Source organism: Engystomops pustulosus, chromosome 5 (assembly GCF_040894005.1).
Source record: "Engystomops pustulosus chromosome 5, aEngPut4.maternal, whole genome shotgun sequence".
Classification (NCBI taxonomy): Eukaryota; Metazoa; Chordata; class Amphibia; order Anura; family Leptodactylidae; genus Engystomops; species Engystomops pustulosus.
In genome coordinates, this window is record NC_092415.1 from 110,723,698 (window position 1) to 110,745,488 (window position 21,791).

Below are 21,791 nucleotides of genomic sequence, written 5' to 3' on the forward strand. Positions count from 1 at the left end.
CTTCTCACACAGTGCGTGATTTGCCACTGGCTGGTCCGTACTTGTGGTGGGTGTTTCAGATGGCTGCCCAAATCACCCACAAGGGGAAATTCTGTTGCCTCCCTCAGGGCTGGTTCATGTTCTGCCTGAAGAACATGTTTTTGTGTCCCTATTTTTTAATTTCCAAATGTCTGTTTCTATTTCTTTATAAGATATTGAAAAAAATTATAGGTAGAATAGTAGAATATAACTTTACATATGCTCGAATGGCAATAGTTCAATTCCAGCTCAAAAACGTCCCTGTGACTTGAAGTAGTGACCAACAACACTTCACCACCAATGACTGGACCTTCTTAAAGGACATTTGTGGCCACCAATATGGCCAGCACTGAACACCATTATCAGTGCTAGCATCCCCATCTTCTGCCTTCTCGATAAAGCTCCTCTTCAGGAAGAAGAAGAGGTACAGGTGTCTGGCCAGTCCACACATGGCTCGCATGGTTGTTTGCTGGGCCAGGGGACAGTTTTGGAAGAGGAGGAGGGGGGAGTTGTTTTTCTCTCAGAGTGAGCATCTCTCACAGGGTTTACCAAGACCAAGGTGAATGTGGAGGAGTCGTCACCTTCCACCAAGGACAACTTTTTCCTGCCTCTGGGCAACTTTGCAACTTTGCCCACCTAAGCCAGTACATGCTGCAGTGTCTGTGAAAAGGATAGTCAACAGGGCTGTTGGATCCACTATACAAGATTAGTGTAGCATCTTTAATTCCACCAGTAGATCATGACAGGAAAATCAGGGAGTACAAGTTGGTGGAGGCACTACTGACATTGTTCCCACCCGACATTGAGAGACTGTGTTCAGGGTCTGAAGTCTGTGATCTGTAATCAGAGTCAAGTCCATGTCCTGACCCAAATTATTTAATGCTCATCACATACGGTTGATTAAACAACAATTGTTAAATCAAGCCCAGCTGTGGAAAATATTGGAGTTAATGGATTTGGCCACTTTGATATGCAAGACCCTATTAGGGTGTTATACTTAGCCTGGTGAAATTTCTTTTTAGTGGTCAACCTCTTCCACTCTATGTATTCTTCATAGATGGGCTTGACTTTACAATTCAAGAGACAATCACTACTGTGTTATAAGGTCTCCTTGGGTTAAATTATGTTTCAGCTATTTATTTGTGTTAATGCATGTGCTGATTTTTTATACCAAATCTTGATCAGTATTTTTCATCAATATTTTGAAGCTAAAATCATAAATAGAACATAAAACAAATACATCTTGCGTATACACAATTTCTGGGGGATAAAATGAAAATGCAATTAAAAAATTATAAATACCGTGGGTTATTACACTGACGTTCTTTATACGAGACACCTCCACCACATGTTCTGGAGCATGGTGACCAGCTGGACCAGTGAGACCATTGACCATTTGTGGGCTTGGGACCTTCATCGCCATGTTTCACGCACTGACCTCTTCGGCACCACTACAAAACATCATCAATTCAAATGAAGTTTTTTTTACAACCCTTACAAATTTGTTGAGAGAACTTTAGTTGGTGGAGAAAAGGCCACAAATGACTATAGAAAAACAGTTTTTTTCCAGTTGAGAAAAGGGGTATGTCTATATCAAATTTTAAGATTTTTTGGCTGCACAAAACAAGATGTCATTTGAAAAACAGAACATCATGCACTATTATAGAAGCCATGACAAGTATCTTAATAATTATAATTTTTGGGAGACAACAGAATATATTTCATACCTAGAGATAGGTGAAAGAGATGCAATCAGGTTCGCCAAATTCTCAGAGAAAATTAGATTCAAACGGAATCATAACGAATCATGGCATGTGACCCAATGGTACGTCACATCACGAGTGCGGGTGTATGGAGAGGGATCACGGGCTGAGCCATCTCCATAACCGGTAAGTCTTTGCTGCATATTGCACACGGGTGTTAACCCGCCGATCGCTGCCGGCGGCTTCAAAAGAATGGCGGAGCATTAAAATTTGCGAAAAGTGACACCACCAACAGCTACGTACAACAAATTTAAAAAACAGTTATTAGCGCCAGAAGATGGAAAACTTAAAAAAAATTTTGTAAATGTATGAAAACATTATAAAACCTATACATATTTGGTATCCCTACCGCCATACAGCGAGGGACACTGCCGTCACACAGCGAGGGACACTGCCACCACACAGCGAGGGACACAAATAGTATTCTGTCAGTCGCACATGCGCCACAAACAGCGTTTTTAAGTCGCGCATGCGCCACAAATCGCCACAGATTGCGCAGGCGCCAAGGGAACCCTCTCTTGCCTCCGCGATACCGGAAGTGATGCACTACGACATCCGGCAGATGACACGCATCGCGGCCACATGGAACACACGGTTCCGGTTAGCGCCCGACCACAGCTGTTGCAGGACCGCTTTGAGGGCTGGGCGGACTATTTATTCTGTGCCCCCACACTACCTGGTTACCCCTGAGGAAGCCTGGTGACCCAGGCGAAACGCGTGGGGATTAGTGCCCCCAGCGCCACATTTGGATGTTCTTTATCCAAGGTAATATACAGACTATTTTCATCTTTATATATTTTTTCAGATGCTATATTGATTACATCTTGATATATACCATCCACTAAACTTACTGTGTTTTACTAAGATATAGCCTGTATATACCCTCTTTACATTATAGACCACTGTGCGCTGGGGACAAGGGTACTTTGTACAGCACCTTAGGTGCTTTTTAATTGTTTTTATTCTTTCTTTGTGTATCTATGTTAATTAATAAAATTGTTATATTTATCCGTCCATGGGCATCCGCTTGTTTCTCTATTTCTCTACATATTTGTTCTGGATGTTCTCCTTTATCCTTTGACCCATAACTGTTGGGCAAACAGCGAGGGACACTGCCGCCACACAGCGAGGGACACTGCCGCCACACAGCGAGGGACACTGCCGCCACACAGCGAGGGACACTGCCCCCACACAGCGAGGGACACTGCCCCCATACAGTGAGGGACACTACCCCCATACAGTGAGGGACACTGCCGCCACACAGTGAGGGACACTACCCCCATACAGTGAGGAACACTACCCCCATACAGTGAGGAAGACAGCCATATAGTGAGGGACACTAGCCCCAAACAGTGAGGAACACTACCCCCATACATTGAGGAAGACAGCCATATAGTGAGGAACACTACCGCCATACAGTGAGGAACACTACCCCCATACAGTGAGGAAGACAGCCATACAGTGAGGGACACTAGCCCCAAACAGTGAGGAACATTACCCCCATACAGTGAGGAACACTACCCCCATACAGTGAGGAACACTACCCCCATACAGTGAGGAAGACAGCCATACAGTGAGGGACACTAGCCCCAAACAGGGAGGAACACTACCGCCATACAGTGAGGAAAACTACCCCCATACAGTTAGGAACACTACCCCCATACAATGAGGAATACTATTGCCATACAGTGAGGAACACTACCCCCATACAGTGAGGAACACTACCCCCATACAGTGAGGAAAACTACCCCCATACAGTGAGGAAAACTACCGCCATACAGTGAGGAACACTACCCCCATACAGTGAGGAACACTACCCCCATACAGTGAGGAACACTACCCCCATACAGTGAGGAACACTACCCCCATACAGTGAGGAAAACTACCCCCATACAGTGAGGAAAACTACCCCCTCTATTTCTCTACATATTTGTTCTGGATGTTCTCCTTTATCCTTTGACCCATAACTGTTGGGCAAACAGCGAGGGACACTGCCGCCACACAGCGAGGGACACTGCCGCCACACAGCAAGGGACACTGCCGCCACACAGCGAGGGACACTGCCCCCACACAGCGAGGGACAGTGCCGCCACACAGCGAGGGACACTGCCGCCACACAGTGAGGGACACTACCCCCATACAGTGAGGGACACTACCCCCATACAGTGAGGAAGACAGCCATATAGTGAGGGACACTAGCCCCAAACAGTGAGGAACACTGCCGCCATACAGTGAGGAACACTACCGCCATACAGTGAGGAACACTACCCCCATACATTGAGGAAGACAGCCATATAGTGAGGAACACTACCGCCATACAGTGAGGAACACTACCCCCATACAGTGAGGAACACTACCCACATACAGTGAGGAAGACAGCCATACAGTGAGGGACACTAGCCCCAAACAGTGAGGAACACTACCCCCATACAGTGAGGAACACTACCCCCATACAGTGAGAAACACTACCCCCATACAGTGAGGAAGACAGCCATACAGTGAGGGACACTAGCCCCAAACAGGGAGGAACACTACCGCCATACAGTGAGGAAAACTACCCCCATACAGTTAGGAACACTACCCCCATACAGTGAGGAACACTACCCCCGTACAGTGAGGAAAACTACCCCCATACAGTGAGGAACACTACCCCCATACAGTGAGGAACACTACCCCCATACAGTGAGGAACACTACCCCCATACAGTGAGGAACAGTACCCCCATACAGTGAGGAACACTACCCCCATACAGTGAGGAACACTACCCCCATACAGTGAGGAAAACTACCCCCATACAGTGAGGGACACTACCCCCATACAGTGAGGGACACTGCCGCCACACAGTGAGGGACACTACCCCCATACAGTGAGGGACACTACCCCCATACAGTGAGGAAGACAGCCATATAGTGAGGGACACTAGCCCCAAACAGTGAGGAACACTGCCGCCATACAGTGAGGAACACTACCGCCATACAGTGAGGAACACTACCCCCATACAGTGAGGAAGACAGCCATATAGTGAGGAACACTACCGCCATACAGTGAGGAACACTACCCCCATACAGTGAGGAAGACAGCCATACAGTGAGGGACACTAGCCCCAAACAGTGAGGAACACTACCCCCATACAGTGAGGAACACTACCCCCATACAGTGAGGAAGACAGCCATACAGTGAGGGACACTAGCCCCAAACAGGGAGGAACACTACCCCCATACAGTGAGGAACACTACCCCCATACAGTGAGGAAAACTACCCCCATACAGTGAGGGACACTACCCCCATACAGTGAGGAACACTACCCCCATACAGTGAGGGACACTACCCCCATATAGTGAGGGACACTACCCCCATACAGTGAGGGACACTACCCCCATACAGTGAGGGACACTGCCGCCACACAGTGAGGGACACTACCCCCATACAGTGAGGGACACTACCCCCATACAGTGAGGAAGACAGCCATATAGTGAGGGACACTAGCCCCAAACAGTGAGGAACACTGCCGCCATACAGTGAGGAACACTACCGCCATACAGTGAGGAAGACAGCCATATAGTGAGGAACACTACCGCCATACAGTGAGGAACACTACCCCCATACAGTGAGGAACACTACCCCCATACAGTGAGGAACACTACCCCCATACAGTGAGGAAGACAGCCATACAGTGAGGGACACTAGCCCCAAACAGTGAGGAACACTACCCCCATACAATGAGGAACACTACCCCCATACAGTGAGGAACACTACCCCCATACAGTGAGGAAGACAGCCATACAGTGAGGGACACTAGCCCCAAACAGGGAGGAACACTACCGCCATACAGTGAGGAAAACTACCCCCATACAGTTAGGAACACTACCCCCATACAATGAGGAATACTATTGCCATACAGTGAGGAACACTACCCCCATACAGTGAGGAACACTACCCCCATACAGTGAGGAACACTACCCCCATACAGTGAGGAACACTACCCCCATACAGTGAGGAACACTACCCCATACAGTGAGGAACACTACCCCCATACAGTGAGGAAAACTACCCCCATACAGTGAGGAAAACTACCCCCATACAGTGAGGAAAACTACCCCCATAAAGTGAGGGACACTACCGCCACACAGTGAGGGACACTACCGCCACACAGTGAGGGACACTACCGCCACACAGTGAGGGACACTACCGCCACACTGTGAGGGACACTACCGCCACACAGTGAGGGACACTACCGCCACACAGTGAGGGACACTACCGCCACACAGTGAGGGACACTACCGCCACACAGTGAGGGACCCTACCGCCACACAGTGAGGGACCCTACCGCCACACAGTGAGGGTCACTGTGGCCACACAGTGAGGAACACTACCGTCATACAGTGAGGGACACTACCGCCACACAGTGGGGGACACTACCGCCACATAGTGAGGGTCACTGTCGCCACACAGCGAGAAACACTACCGCCATACAGTGAGGAACACTACCGATCTGATCTGTGTTCCGATTTTGTGCTGCATTTTTTATCTCTGCTGTGACCAAGACCATTATTAGTTTGTAAAGCTTGTTTTGTGTTCTCACTTTGGCATGTGTAGGGACTGCCTTCTAGTTGTGTGGGACAGTGAGGGACACTACCTCCATACAGTTTAGAATACAGCCATACAGTGAGAAACACTACTCCCATAGAGTGAGAAACACTACTCCCATACAGTGAGGAACACTACCCCCATACAGTGAGGAACACTACCCCCATACAGTGAGGAACACTACCCCCATACAGTGAGGAACACTATCCCCATACAGTGAGGAACACTACTGCCATGCATCTGATCTGTGTTCCGATTTTGTGCTGCATTTTTTTATCTCTGCTGTGACCAAGACCATTATTTGTTTGTAAGGATTGTTTTGTGTTCTCACTTTGGCATGAGTAGGGACTGCCTTCTAGTTCACCTAGGATATGCTGATGCAAGCAGGCAGAGGATAGTTAAGGGCTCTGTTCAGGGCTCACTGTCTTGTTTGTCCTCCCCAAATCCAGTCCCTTCATTACAAACACTCTTGAAAAACCCCACAAAAAAATCAAGTCACTTTACATCACATCACTATAGTTTATACTTCTCCAAAGTTTTGCAAGTTTTGTATGCATAGCGAACCTGAAGATATTGCTGGCTTAGTCCATGCCTCAATCCTATAGGTACAGTTGAAAAACTATTTAACACAATACAATAACCTAGATCAAAAGTATGCAAATGGGCCCTTTCCCTTTAAAACTTACAGTTAGGTGTGTACTTAAGTCTGTCTGCAGGACCCATTTGCATGCTTGAGAGAGGGGGAGGACTCCCGAAATGTAGCAGGCGTGAGCACAAGCCGATCTCATCTGCCCGACTAAGTTTCTGCTAAATGTTTGGAGTGGATTGCTGTCTGATGAACTTTTGAAGGATTACGAATGGACTTTACATTCATGCACAGTATCAGTTTTTGGTATGTGTCATTTTGTATACAAATGCTTAGATAAAGAAAGATATTTTGCATCACTTATCTGGATATCTGATTGTCTTCTCGGTCAGGCCTAAAACTTAACTTTTAATAATTGAGTAAAAATGTAACTTAAACTAAACTAAATTCACACACATTTTTAAAACTGCAGAGGAGGGTTGCAGATAATGGTATGGTGTCGCCTATGAGGTGAGTATCAACTCAGAATATATTGTATGTTAGTCGATCCCTGCAGTGATCGTACTCATTTGCAACCACACACTTGCGCTTAAAACACACACTCTAGCCCCCCCGACATGTTTCGCCGGTTAGACCAGCGTCATCAGGGGATCGGGGCTACTAGTTTGTGGGAGGAGCTAAGGCTGGTATAAATGACTTCTAGGTGGGACTTAGACACGTTGTTAGCCAATAGGAGGTACTTTGTTCTTATTGTGTCCCAGTAACCGTTGCCGACAGGTAAGTCGGCCAATGGGTACCGGGTATATGTATAGTGTCCCTCCTGTTATACAGGAAGTGACCTGATAGTTATGAGACCATATTGCGATTGGTCAGCTGGTCAGTTAACCCTTTATATTTATTTTTACCCCCATCCAATAAAGTTTCTCAACGGAGGTGTATGTGTATTGACTGCGCGTACCTCAATTGGTCATCCACCTCGCATCATCCGTTTGCGCCCTATCCTTATTGGTGAGGGATGCAGCCTATAGGATCGCAATCTTACTTACCACAAATTCTCGCGAGGGTTACGTGCTGATGTCAATGTGCGCATGCGCGTGGAGATAGAATTCTTTTCTCCACCCTATTCCTCCGTGCTAGATACTGTTGTGGGCATTGCGCATGCGTGAGGAGATAGAATGTTTTACTGCCCTATTCTTCAGCACTGATTGTCGCTGTCGGCTTGGCTCATGCGCACAGAGAGAAAACATATTTTATCTTTACTTTCAGCCGCCCCATTTGCTCAACAATGAGCAACACTCACTAGGACTGAGAGAGTGGTCATTAGTGGTATGAATATAGTTTTATTATTAATAAATTGCTTGGATGTTTTTTTCGGAGGGGATGAATATGCTTGAGTATGCTTGAGTATAAATCGTGTCTTTGTACGACTATTGTGCCCACGTAAGTCTTTTTTATTCTTATTTATTTATTTATTATTTTATTATTTTATTATTATGTTATTCTTCATGGGATCATCGTGGTATTATAAATGTAATATCTGTATCATGGTTGGATTAGCTTGTCTATACACTGGCAAACCAGGGTAGCTAAAGGGTCGAATTTGTTAACATACAAGGAGCCATTGCATAATATGCCTGTACGTGGCTAGGGTGCCCACATAGGTGCCCGGGAGAAGAAAGTCCCTGGTGCAATAGATGAATCACTTTAGGGGCCTCATTTAAATGATGACCTGCATTAGATATCCTCATATGAGTCATATGTATAACAGATAAACTACGATGTGTCCCCTAGAGTAACTTTTGTCATTATTGTGCCTTTATTGTAATAACTCCCAAAGTTGTGTGATTCTTGAGCATCAGGTAAGTTATTAATCATGTCTTTAGTTGTACCAACATTCTACTGCCAACAGATTAATTTAATCTACAGAAATGCCGAATAGGAGAAGCCTTCATTTAGGCCTCCAGGGTTTAGAGTATTTAATTGGTGAATCCATTTCGCTTCAGTTTGGAGTAACTTCCGATCGATGTTACCGCCTCTGGGTCCCAAGGTGACTTTGCATAGGCCCCAAAATTGAATAAGATTGGGGTTGCCGCGATGGAATTCTTGCATGTGCCTTGCTATGGGTACATCTGCATTAGTACGTATCGAGCTCAAGTGCTGCGAGATCCGGCGTCTAAATTCTTGTGTGGTCTTGCCCACGTATAGCTTGGGACAGGGACAGGAAGCTACATATACGATGTTCTTGCTTCTACAATTTATGAGTTGTTTGATTGTATATTCCCGATTGTCAAGTGGGTTCTTAAATGATCTGATTTTTCCCCTGTGGACGATGCAGTTTTTGCCCTCAAGTACTTAAAATCAGATCATTTAAGAACCCACTTGACAATCGGGAATATACAATCAAACAACTCATAAATTGTAGAAGCAAGAACATCGTATATGTAGCTTCCTGTCCCTGTCCCAAGCTATACGTGGGCAAGACCACACAAGAATTTAGACGCCGGATCTCGCAGCACTTGAGCTCGATACGTACTAATGCAGATGTACCCATAGCAAGGCACATGCAAGAATTCCATCGCGGCAACCCCAATCTTATTCAATTTTGGGGCCTATGCAAAGTCACCTTGGGACCCAGAGGCGGTAACATCGATCGGAAGTTACTCCAAACTGAAGCGAAATGGATTCACCAATTAAATACTCTAAACCCTGGAGGCCTAAATGAAGGCTTCTCCTATTCGGCATTTCTGTAGATTAAATTAATCTGTTGGCAGTAGAATGTTGGTACAACTAAAGACATGATTAATAACTTACCTGATGCTCAAGAATCACACAACTTTGGGAGTTATTACAATAAAGGCACAATAATGACAAAAGTTACTCTAGGGGACACATCGTAGTTTATCTGTTATACATATGACTCATATGAGGATATCTAATGCAGGTCATCATTTAAATGAGGCCCCTAAAGTGATTCATCTATTGCACCAGGGACTTTCTTCTCCCGGGCACCTATGTGGGCACCCTAGCCACGTACAGGCATATTATGCAATGGCTCCTTGTATGTTAACAAATTCGACCCTTTAGCTACCCTGGTTTGTCAGTGTATAGACAAGCTAATCCAACCATGATACAGATATTACATTTATAATACCACGATGATCCCATGAAGAATAACATAATAATAAAATAATAAAATAATAAATAAATAAATAAGAATAAAAAAGACTTACGTGGGCACAATAGTCGTACAAAGACACGATTTATACTCAAGCATACTCAAGCATATTCATCCCCTCCGAAAAAAACATCCAAGCAATTTATTAATAATAAAACTATATTCATACCACTAATGACCACTCTCTCAGTCCTAGTGAGTGTTGCTCATTGTTGAGCAAATGGGGCGGCTGAAAGTAAAGATAAAATATGTTTTCTCTCTGTGCGCATGAGCCAAGCCGACAGCGACAATCAGTGCTGAAGAATAGGGCAGTAAAACATTCTATCTCCTCACGCATGCGCAATGCCCACAACAGTATCTAGCACGGAGGAATAGGGTGGAGAAAAGAATTCTATCTCCACGCGCATGCGCACATTGACATCAGCACGTAACCCTCGCGAGAATTTGTGGTAAGTAAGATTGCGATCCTATAGGCTGCATCCCTCACCAATAAGGATAGGGCGCAAACGGATGATGCGAGGTGGATGACCAATTGAGGTACGCGCAGTCAATACACATACACCTCCGTTGAGAAACTTTATTGGATGGGGGTAAAAATAAATATAAAGGGTTAACTGACCAGCTGACCAATCGCAATATGGTCTCATAACTATCAGGTCACTTCCTGTATAACAGGAGGGACACTATACATATACCCGGTACCCATTGGCCGACTTACCTGTCGGCAACGGTTACTGGGACACAATAAGAACAAAGTACCTCCTATTGGCTAACAACGTGTCTAAGTCCCACCTAGAAGTCATTTATACCAGCCTTAGCTCCTCCCACAAACTAGTAGCCCCGATCCCCTGATGACGCTGGTCTAACCGGCGAAACATGTCGGGGGGGCTAGAGTGTGTGTTTTAAGCGCAAGTGTGTGGTTGCAAATGAGTACGATCACTGCAGGGATCGACTAACATACAATATATTCTGAGTTGATACTCACCTCATAGGCGACACCATACCATTATCTGCAACCCTCCTCTGCAGTTTTAAAAATGTGTGTGAATTTAGTTTAGTTTAAGTTACATTTTTACTCAATTATTAAAAGTTAAGTTTTAGGCCTGACCGAGAAGGCATCTCTCTGCCTCAGGGCAGAATAGTTTATTAAGGTTATAGAAAGCCTTGGCAGTCCTAAATGGGCTAATCCTCGTGTTTAATTTCTGATATCTGATTGTCTGCATGAGTGGCAGTAGCCCTCCACCACACTTACTACACCAAAATGCCTTCCATTCTGTCCCAAAGAGTCACTATGCCTTCTCTTTGAGAGGCAGGGATTAATGGAAAATAATCATCTCCATTCTTCACATCTACATTTTCATTTATAGTGGTTGTTGTTAGAAGTTTAGTGAAGTTCACTCAAAGTAGCAGCATGTTTGTTTCAGTGCTGTGAGCACAATTATTGTGTCACTGTATTTTCTGCTCACCAAACATTCAGATTTTGCACAGGTCTGACTGTTCATGGAGCAGATAATATAGTTATTTGTAGAAAATGGAGAGACTTTGCAAAGATCCTCTTGTACCTAGGCCTGTGGCCAGGACAGGGGGGAATCCTCTACGCCTAGAGGAGAGGCGATTTTACCATCACCATAAACAAAGGTTCTTTACAGTAAGAGCAGTTAGACTATGGAACTTTTTGCCACAAGATGTTGCAATTGCTGAAAATTACAACATGTTAAAGAGGGACCTGGATGCCTTAATGGGGAGCAATAATATCACAATAATTTCTCTGCATAGTGTCATTTGGCATCAGTCTTGCAGTGTTTTTGCCTTCTTCTGGGTCAACATGGTGTAATTTAAAAGAAACCAACCACCATGGATCTACTTATTAAGGTAGATCCGATGGCAGGTTCCTCTAATGTAGAGTAGTATAGCCCTTTATAGGGCTAATTCTTTTGTGGCCCATAACTTTTATAAATTTTAATTCCCCCAATATTAAAATTTTCTAAAGAGGCTAATATACTACTTTATATTAGAGGAACCTGCCACTGGATCTACCTTAATAGGTAGATCCGTGGTGGTAGGTTTCCTTTAATATGATGAACTGATGTCTTTTTCTAACCTTATTTAATATGATCCTATGAAACAGCATAAGAGATTGGCGGTGAACATAAGAGATGTTACTAGTGATCGTCCAGCACAGAGAAAACCTACAAGCCTACAAGTTAGGCGATACGCGTGGGGCGGTTTTCTCTGTGCTAGAGGATCACTGGTAACATCTTTTATGTACTAAGCTTTATAGCAAAGTTTTATTGTCTATGTGTTGTTTCCATTCATAAGTGTGTTACTGAAATTGTGTTGGGTCACCTCTAATGTACTGTTTGGCATTTATCCCTATATAATATTTACCATTTATACACTTACAAGGTCTTTCCCCTCACACAATTTCAATTTTTATACCTGTTACCTTGCTTTTGTACATGGAGCACACATTTTATAATGGCTTTTTCTATCATGTACACTCGTCCATGCACAGTAGGTATTTTTACCATGATTTGTGTTTTTAATTGTTTTTGATATTCTATTTTTGGTTGCTCAATAAAATTACTTGATTACTTGTACGCATCCTCTTTTTCTTTGTTTTTTATGTACCTATTTGCTTGAGATGCGGTTTTGAGTTATCTCTTCACTCACTTTTTGTATAGCAACGCATCGCCACTCCCTGATGACGTCACATGGAGAGACAATCCAAGCCAACATGGCGGCCCCCAAGCACTTTACTGGTCACATTTTGGCGGTTATACATTCATTTAGCCCTAAAATTTACACATTTTCAAAAGATTAAAAGAGAAAACCCAGCTTAAAATTTGTTATCCAATTTATCTTAAGTACAGAGACCCCCCACATGTGGGCGTGACTTGTTTTATGGGGGCACAGCGAGGCGCAGAAGGGAAGGAGCACCCTGCAGCTGCCAGGATTTAGTTTCCTCATTGGCCCCTTTTGTAGGCTATAAATTTTTAGCATTTTCATTATTGGGGCCATTTGATGGCATTTTCTTTTGTGGAATGAGATGCTTTTTCCGGTGTTACCATTTTGGGGTTGGTATCCACAATTGGTAATTTTTTTTGAGGGCAGTAGTAGAAAAGCATCAATCCATATTGGATATTTTACTATTTAACAGCATTCATTGTGCGGGTTCAATAATTATTTACTTTTATTCTATGTGTTGTTACGGATGTGGTGATACTATATATGTGGGGTTTGTGTTCTGATTTAGACTTTTTTGCACATTATGGGGCAGATTTATCAAGTGTATGAAAATCAGAATATTTCCAGTTGCCCATGGCACCATTCACAGCTCCCCTTTTAAATATTCATGAGCACTAGTAAAATGAAAGATGAGCTGTGATTGGTTGCCATGGGCAACTTGAAATATTCTGACTTTCAGACACTTGATAAATCTGCCCCTATATGTTTATATGTTATGGGGCTAATGGGCATTTTTATTGATTTATTCATTATTCATTATTGAATAACATCTTTTTAACACTTTTTGTTTTCAATAAACTTTATTGAGATTAGTAAATGACAAAGTTCAGAGTATTCACTAGAAGTTCAGATATAAACCAAATCAATAAATATATCTTAAAGCAAACAAAGGCATTATGCATCCAAAAGCACAGTCAGTTTGCTTATTAATAGCCTCACCATGTACAAAACAAGATTAATGTTGATGTAAAGGCCAACTCCCTTTATGGGATGCATAGAAAAAGTGTCATTTAAGTCGATGTCTCTATGAAATAGATACTAACATTTACCACACTAAACATATAGGATGCAAAAAGACAAAGGAAAACACACTAGGGAAAGAGGGGGATGAGAAAAGGAGAGAACAATGGGAGAGAACACATAAGGGAAGAAGAAGAGGGGAAAAGGGAATGCAAATAAATCAAAAGTAATTCCAAGTTATCTACTGTTTAGTTAGTACCTGGGAGGTAGATGACATAATAGAGATCAACATCTCCCACTATCCAAGAGGCAAATTCCGTTGAACTGCGGAAATCAATCCACGGGGTCCAAATCTTAGTGAATCTATCAATCTGTGAGTCCGCCAGCCCCTCCATGGCTCTCATCTCCTCCATTCTCATGATGTGATTCATGGCTTCTGCCCACTGATCCCTTGTTGGGCAAACACTGGACTTCCAGAGTCTGTTAATAATCTGATGTGTGGCAGAAATGCAGTGCCTCAAAAAGCCTTTTTTTTATTGCCGAAATGGAGCCAGGAATCATAGATAGAGATGAGCGAACATGCTCGTCCGAGCTTGATGCTCGGTCGAGCATTAGGGTACTCGAAACTGCTCGTTGCTCGGACGAATACTTCGCCCGCTCGAGAAAATGGCAGCTCCCGCCGTTTTGCTTTTTGGCGGCCAGAAACAGAGCCAATCACAAGCCAGGAGACTCTGCACTCCACCCAGCATGACGTGGTACCCTTACACGTCGATAGCAGTGGTTGGCTGGCCAGATCAGGTGACCCTGGGATAGACTAGCCGCTGCCCGCGCTGCTCGGATCATTCTGTGTCTGGATGCCGCTAGGGAGAGAGCTGCTGCTGGTCAGGGAAAGCGTTAGGGTGTTCTATTAGCTTACTGTTAGGCAGGAGTGATTCTCAAAGAACCCAACAGCCCTTCTTAGGGCTACAATAACGTTCTACTTTTTTTATTTTAATTTGCATCTAGTACCATTTTGTGAGGAATTAGCAGGGGGACTTGCTACCGTTGTGTTTAGCTCTTAGTGGCACACATATCCATAGCAAAGACCGAAGTGGGAAAATTTAGTAGGGGTTGGATTTCAATTAGGCACTAACTCAGTGTCATCTCATCTGGCATAGTAGTGTGCTTTGATACTTGGCTAGAAAATAGCCATAGGAGAATACAAAGAGCTTACTTACGCATACAGTAGCGTTCTATATATTTGATTTCTGGTTGATCTGCTGGTGGCTGTACTTTCTGCAGTGCATGTACTAGCCAATTCTGAGCAATTTGTAGTGAGACTTGCGACCGCTGTGTTCTGCACTTAGTGACGCACATATCCATAGCAAAGACCGAAGTGGGAAAATTTAGTAGGGGTTGGATTTCAATTAGGCACTAACTCAGTGTCATCTCATCTGGCATAGTAGTGTGCTTTGATACTTGGCTAGAAAATAGCCATAGGAGAATACAAAGAGCTTACTTACGCATACAGTAGCGTTCTATATATTTGATTTCTGGTTGATCTGCTGGTGGCTGTACTTTCTGCAGTGCATGTACTAGCCAATTCTGAGCAATTTGTAGTGAGACTTGCGACCGCTGTGTTCTGCGCTTAGTGACGCACATATTCATAGCAAAGACCGAAGTGGGAAAATTTAGTAGGGGTTGGATTTCAATTAGGCACTAACTCAGTGTCATCTCATCTGGCATAGTAGTGTGCTTTGATACTTGGCTAGAAAATAGCCATAGGAGAATACAAAGAGCTTACTTACGCATACAGTAGCGTTCTATATATTTGATTTCTGGTTGATCTGCTGGTGGCTGTACTTTCTGCAGTGCATGTACTAGCCAATTCTGAGCAATTTGTAGTGAGACTTGCGACCGCTGTGTTCTGCGCTTAGTGACGCACATATCCATAGCATAGACCGAAGTGGGAAAATTTAGTAGGGGTTGGATTTCAATTAGGCACTAACTCAGTGTCATCTCATCTGGCATAGTAGTGTGCTTTGATACTTGGCTAGAAAATAGCCATAGCAATAGGATAGCATTGTTTGGTTTTAAAAACTCAAAAAAAAAAAAAAAACACAAAAAAAAACAAAAAAAAGTTAAAAAAAAAATAAAGTTATAACTCTCATTTTAAAAATGTTTAACCCGAGGGCTAGGGGTAGAGGACGAGGGCGGGGACGTGGGCGTCCAACTACTGCAGGGGTCAGAGGCCGTGGTCCTGGGCGGGGTGAGACACCACCCGCTGATGAGGGAGCAGGGGAACGCCGCAGAGCTACACTCCCTAGGTTCATGTCTCAAGTTACTGGGACTCGTGGTAGAGCACTGTTGAGGCCAGAACAGTGCGAACAGGTGATGTCGTGGATTGCTGACAATGCTTCGAGCAATTTGTCCACCGCCAGTCAGTCTTCCACGCAGTCCACCCATGTCACCGAAATCGCCACTCCTCCAGCTCCTGCACCTCAGCCTCCTCCCCCCCAGTCTGCCCCCTCCCAGGAAAATTTGGCATACTCTGAGGAACTGTTTTCTGGACCCTTCCCACAGTCACAAACCACTTGTCCGGTTGCTGCTGAGCTATTTTCCGATGCCCAGGTTTTCCACCAGTCACAGTCTGTGGGTGATGATGACCTTCTTGACGTAGTGGAAGTGTGTAAAGAGGTGTCCGACGATGAGGAGACACGGTTGTCAGACAGTGGGGAAGTTGTTGTCAGGGCAGGAAGTCCGAGGGGGGAGCAGACTGAGGGATCGGAGGATGATGAGGTGACAGACCCAAGCTGGGTTGAGAGGCCGGGTGAACACAGTGCTTCTGAGACGGAGGAGAGTCCTCGACCAGAACAGGTTGGAAGAGGCAGTGGTGGGGCCAGACGGAGAGGCAGGGCCAGAGCTGGTGCATCAGCGCCAAATGTGTCAACTAGTGAAGCTCCCGTGGCGAGGGCTCTTGCGGCGAGGGCTAGATCTTCAGAAGTCTGGAGGTTCTTTAAGGAAACACCGGATGACCGACGGACTGTGGTGTGCAACATTTGCCAAACCAGGCTCAGCAGGGGTTCCACCACTACTAGCTTAACTACCACCAGTATGCGCAGGCATATGAATGCTAAACACCCCACTCAGTGGCAACAAGCCCGTTCACCTCCGGCCGTGCACACCACTGCTCCTTCCCCTGTGTCAGCTGCTAGTCAGCCCCCTGCCCAGGACCCTGCCACAAAAACCCCATCGTCGCCTCCACGATCCTCCACAGCATCCACCAGCGTTCAGCTCTCCATACCCCAGACGCTGGAGCGGAAACGCAAATATAGTGCAACCCACCCGCACGCCCAAGCCCTTAATGTGCACATTTCCAGATTGCTAAGCCTGGAGATGCTGCCCTATAGGCTAGTAGAGACCGAGGCCTTTCGCAGCCTCATGGCGGCGGCCGCCCCTCGGTATTCGGTCCCCAGCCGCCACTACTTTTCCCGATGTGCCGTCCCAGCCCTGCACCAGCACGTGTCAGACAACATAATCCGTGCCCTGAGCAACGCCGTTTCTGACAAGGTCCACCTGACCACGGACACGTGGACGAGTGCTGCCGGGCAGGGCCACTATATATCTCTGACGGCACATTGGGTTAACTTGGTGGAGGCTGGGACCGAGTCTGACCCTGGGGCTGCTCATATACTGCCGACGCCGAGGATTGCGGGGCCTACCTCGGTCCAGGTGTTTCAGGCCTACTATGCCTCCTCCTCCTCCCACCCCTCCTCCACCTCCTCCTCCGAACTACCATCCGTGGGCACGGCGCCATCAGTCGGTAGCTCTAGGCACAGCAGCAGTGCCGTCGCTAAGCGACAGCAGGCGGTGCTCAAACTGCTGAGCCTAGGCGACAAAAGGCACACCGCCCAAGAGCTATTACAGGGCATCACGGCGCAGACTGATCTGTGGCTGGCACCGCTGAACCTCAAGCCGGGAATGGTTGTGTGTGACAACGGCCGTAACCTGGTGGCGGCTCTGCAACTCGGCAGACTGACACATGTGCCATGCCTGGCCCATGTGTTAAATCTGATAGTTCAGCGTTTCCTCAAGACATACCCCAATCTGTCTGATTTGCTCACGAAGGTGCGCCGCATCTGTGCGCATTTCAGGAAGTCCAGCACAGATGCTGCCACTCTCAGGGCAGCGCAGCGCCGCCTCCAACTGCCCGCTCACCGACTGTTGTGCGACGTGCCCACGAGGTGGAATTCAACACTGACCATGTTATCCAGAGTTTACCAGCAGCGCAGAGCGATTGTAGACTGCCAGATGTCAACTTCCACCAGAACTGGTAGTCAGGTCAGTCAGCTTCCTCAAGTCTACAATGAGGAGTGGACGTGGATGTCTGATATCTGTCAGGTGCTGAGTAACTTTGAGGAGTCAACACAGATGGTCAGTGGCGATGCCGCCATCATCAGCCTCACCATCCCGCTGCTTGGCCTGTTGAAAAACTCTCTGGTCAGCATGAAGTCGGAAGCTTTGCGCTCGTCACAAGAGACAGGGGAAGAATATTCCCTTGTTGATAGCCAAAGCACCCTCAGGTCTGTTTCTCAGCGCATATCGGAGGAGGTGGAGGTGGAGGAGGATGAGGAGGAAGAGGAGGAGAATGTTGGCGAGACACAAGAGGGGACCATTGTTGAGTCCTTTACTGTTCAGCGTGTATGGGCAGAAGAAGAGGAGTTGGAGGAGTTGGAGGAGGAGGAAATGGACAGTCAGGCCAGTGAGGGGAGTGAATTCTTACGCGTTGGTACTCTGGCGCATATGGCAGATTTCATGCTAGGCTGCCTATCCCGTGACCCTCGCGTTCAAAGAATTTATTCCAGCACCGATTACTGGGTGTTCACTCTCCTGGACCCACGGTACAAGCAAAATCTTTCCACTCTCATCCCTGCAGAGGAAAGGAGTGTGAGAATGCATGAATACCAGCAGGCCCTGGTGCACAAGCTGAAACAGTATTTCCCTTCTGACAGCGCTAGCGGCAGAGTGCGTAGTTCTGCGGGACAAGTAGCGAGGGAGAGTAGGCGAGCAGGCAGCTTGTCCAGCACTGGCAAGGGTACGCTTTACAAGGCTTTTGCCAGCTTTATGTCACCCCAGCAAGACACTGTCACCTGTCCCCAGTCTCGGCAGAGTAGGGCTGATCTTTACAGAAAGATGGTGAGGGAGTACGTAGCTGACCATACCATCGTCCTAAATGATCACACAGCTCCCTACAACTACTGGGTTTCAAAGCTGGACATGTGGCACGAACTGGCGCTGTACGCCTTGGAGGTTCTTGCCTGCCCTGCCGCTAGCGTCTTGTCCGAGCGGGTTTTCAGTGCAGCTGGTGGCATCATCACCGATAAGCGTACACGCCTGTCGACTGACAGCGCTGACAGGCTGACGCTTATTAAAATGAATAAAGGCTGGATTTCTCAGAATTTCCAATCTCCACCAGGTGAAGGAAGCTCAACCTGAATAATTGATCCACTCCTCCTCCTCCTCATTTTCCTCCTTCTCCTCCTCTTTGTACAGTAAAGCAGAGGAAAATGGCTATTTTTTGACAGGGCCCACTGGCTCTTGCTATAGTACTTCATGCATTTAATTTTTCTGGAGGGCCACCTACCCGGTCCTCTGTTTGAAACAATTTTTGTGAGTGCCACATACAGGCACTCAATCTATTCCATTTTACTGCAGGGCCACCTACCTGCTCCTCTGGTTTGAAACATTTTTGGGACTGCCACATACAGGCACTCAATCTATTCCATTTTACTGGAGGGCCACCTACCTGCTCCTCTGGTTTGAAAAATGTTTGGGACTGCCACATACAGGCACTCAATCTATTCCATTTTACTGCAGGGCCACCTACCTGCTCCTCTGGTTTGAAACATTTTTGGGACTGCCACATACAGGCACTCAATCTATTCCATTTTACTGGAGGGCCACCTACCTGCTCCTCTGGTTTGAAAAATTTTTGGGACTGCCACATACAGGCACTCAATCTATTCCATTTTACTGCAGGGCCACCTACCTGCTCCTCTGGTTTGAAACATTTTTGGGACTGCCACATACAGGCACTCAATCTATTCCATTTTACTGGAGGGCCACCTACCTGCTCCTCTGGTTTGAAAAATGTTTGGGACTGCCACATACAGGCACTCAATCTATTCCATTTTACTGCAGGGCCACCTACCTGCTCCTCTGGTTTGAAACATTTTTGGGACTGCCACATACAGGCACTCAATCTATTCCATTTTACTGGAGGGCCACCTACCTGCTCCTCTGGTTTGAAAAATTTTTGGGACTGCCACATACAGGCACTCAATCTATTCCATTTTACTGCAGGGCCACCTACCTGCTCCTCTGGTTTGAAAAATGTTTGGGACTGCCACATACAGGCACTATCCAAATTAAATTGTCTCCATAGCAGCCTCCACACGTTGTCTCCATTGCTACCTCCAAAAGTCGTCCATATAGCTGCCTCCATACATCGTCCCTTTATCAAACGAGGTGTGTCAGGCAGAAATTTGGGTTGTTTTCATGGATTCCACATCAAAGTTGTTAACTTTGTCGCCACCCTGCTGTGTTATCCACAAAATATACTGGCAAACTTTTACCATTTAGGGATATTATTTCAGCGCTTCTTGCGCATCTGTTTACATTCCCCTCACCCGGCATATCCTAAACTTATAAGAACGCTACTACACTTGATCTTATACAAAAGGTTCTTAGAAGTGCTGTTTGGGGAGTAGCCTAGAGACAGGGGCTTGAATTGGCGAAAGCTCGCCTGGCAGCGGAGCGCCAGCTCCATGCGCATCATGCGCTTCTTGCGCATCTGTTTACATTCCCCTCACCCGCCATATCCCAAACTTATAAGAACGCTACTACACTTAACTTGGTGCAGGCTGGGACCGAGTCTGACCCTGGGGCTGGTCATATACTGCCGACGCAGAGAATTGCGGGGCCTACCTCGGTCCAGGTCTCAAAGGCCTACTATACCTCCTCCCACCCCTCCTCCACCTCCTCCTCCTCCGAATTACCATCCGTGGGCATGGCGCCATCAGTCGGTAGCTCTAGGCACTGCAGCAGTGCCGTCGCTAAGCGACAGCAGGCGGTGCTGAAACTGCTGAGCCTAGGCGATAAAAGGCACACCGCCCAAGAGCTATTACAGGGCATTCCACATCAAAGTTGTTAACTTTGTCGCCACCCTGCTGTGTAATCCACAAAATATACTTGCAAACTTTTACCATTTAGGGATATTATTTCAGCGCTTCTTGCGCATCTGTTTACATTCCCCTCACCCGCCATATCCTAAACTTATAAGAACGCTACTACACTTGATCTTATACAAAAGGTTCTTAGAAGTGCTGTTTGGGGAGTAGCCTAGAGACAGGGGCTTGGATTGGCAAAAGCTCGCCTGGCTGCAGAGCGCCAGCTCCATCCCAAGATCCAACTAACATAGTTGCAGCACCTTTAATCTACTACTAGTTCACTGCCTCCATAATAATAATAATAATAATCTTTATTTATATAGCGTCATCATATTCTGTAGCGCTTTACAAATCATAGGAAACAAATACAAATGTAATGTAACAGAGCACAACATTTGTATGGAACAACAGGAGTGAGGTCCCTGCTCGCCAGAGCTTACGGTTTATGAAGATGATGGGGTAACACGAGGTAAAAGAATATTTAATGGTCAAGCCATTCTTCTTAGGGAATAGAAAAAAATATAATAAATGGAATTGCTGTCGCTTGAACCACTCAGCCGTCATCTTATATACCAGGTCCAGGGTGAATGGGACTGCAGAGAAGTCTGGTGCCTGTTGGTTGCTGGATAACAGATGGGAGGACGACACAGGACGGGTTAGTAGAAGAGTTAAAACTTCATGCAGTTAATGAGTGTTATAGGCTTGCCTAAAGAAATGGGTTTTAAGAGCACGTTTGAAACTTTGGA

At 45.9% G+C, this 21,791-nt stretch overlaps 1 protein-coding gene across 5 annotated transcripts in view; it reads right to left on the reverse strand.

The window, feature by feature from the left end:
- Positions 1–21,791, reverse strand: part of ADAMTS16 (ADAM metallopeptidase with thrombospondin type 1 motif 16) — a 360,296-nt gene that overhangs the window by 129,382 nt on the left and 209,123 nt on the right. For all 5 annotated transcript variants that reach the window (XR_011855812.1, XR_011855811.1, XM_072152917.1 and 2 more), the window contains exon 12: positions 1,321–1,469. Coding sequence is in view for 3 of the 5 variants with exons in the window: in XM_072152917.1 (XP_072009018.1) it covers positions 1,321–1,469 (149 nt within the window). In the remaining 2 variants the exon portion in view is untranslated. The remainder of the gene's footprint in view (positions 1–1,320; positions 1,470–21,791) is intronic.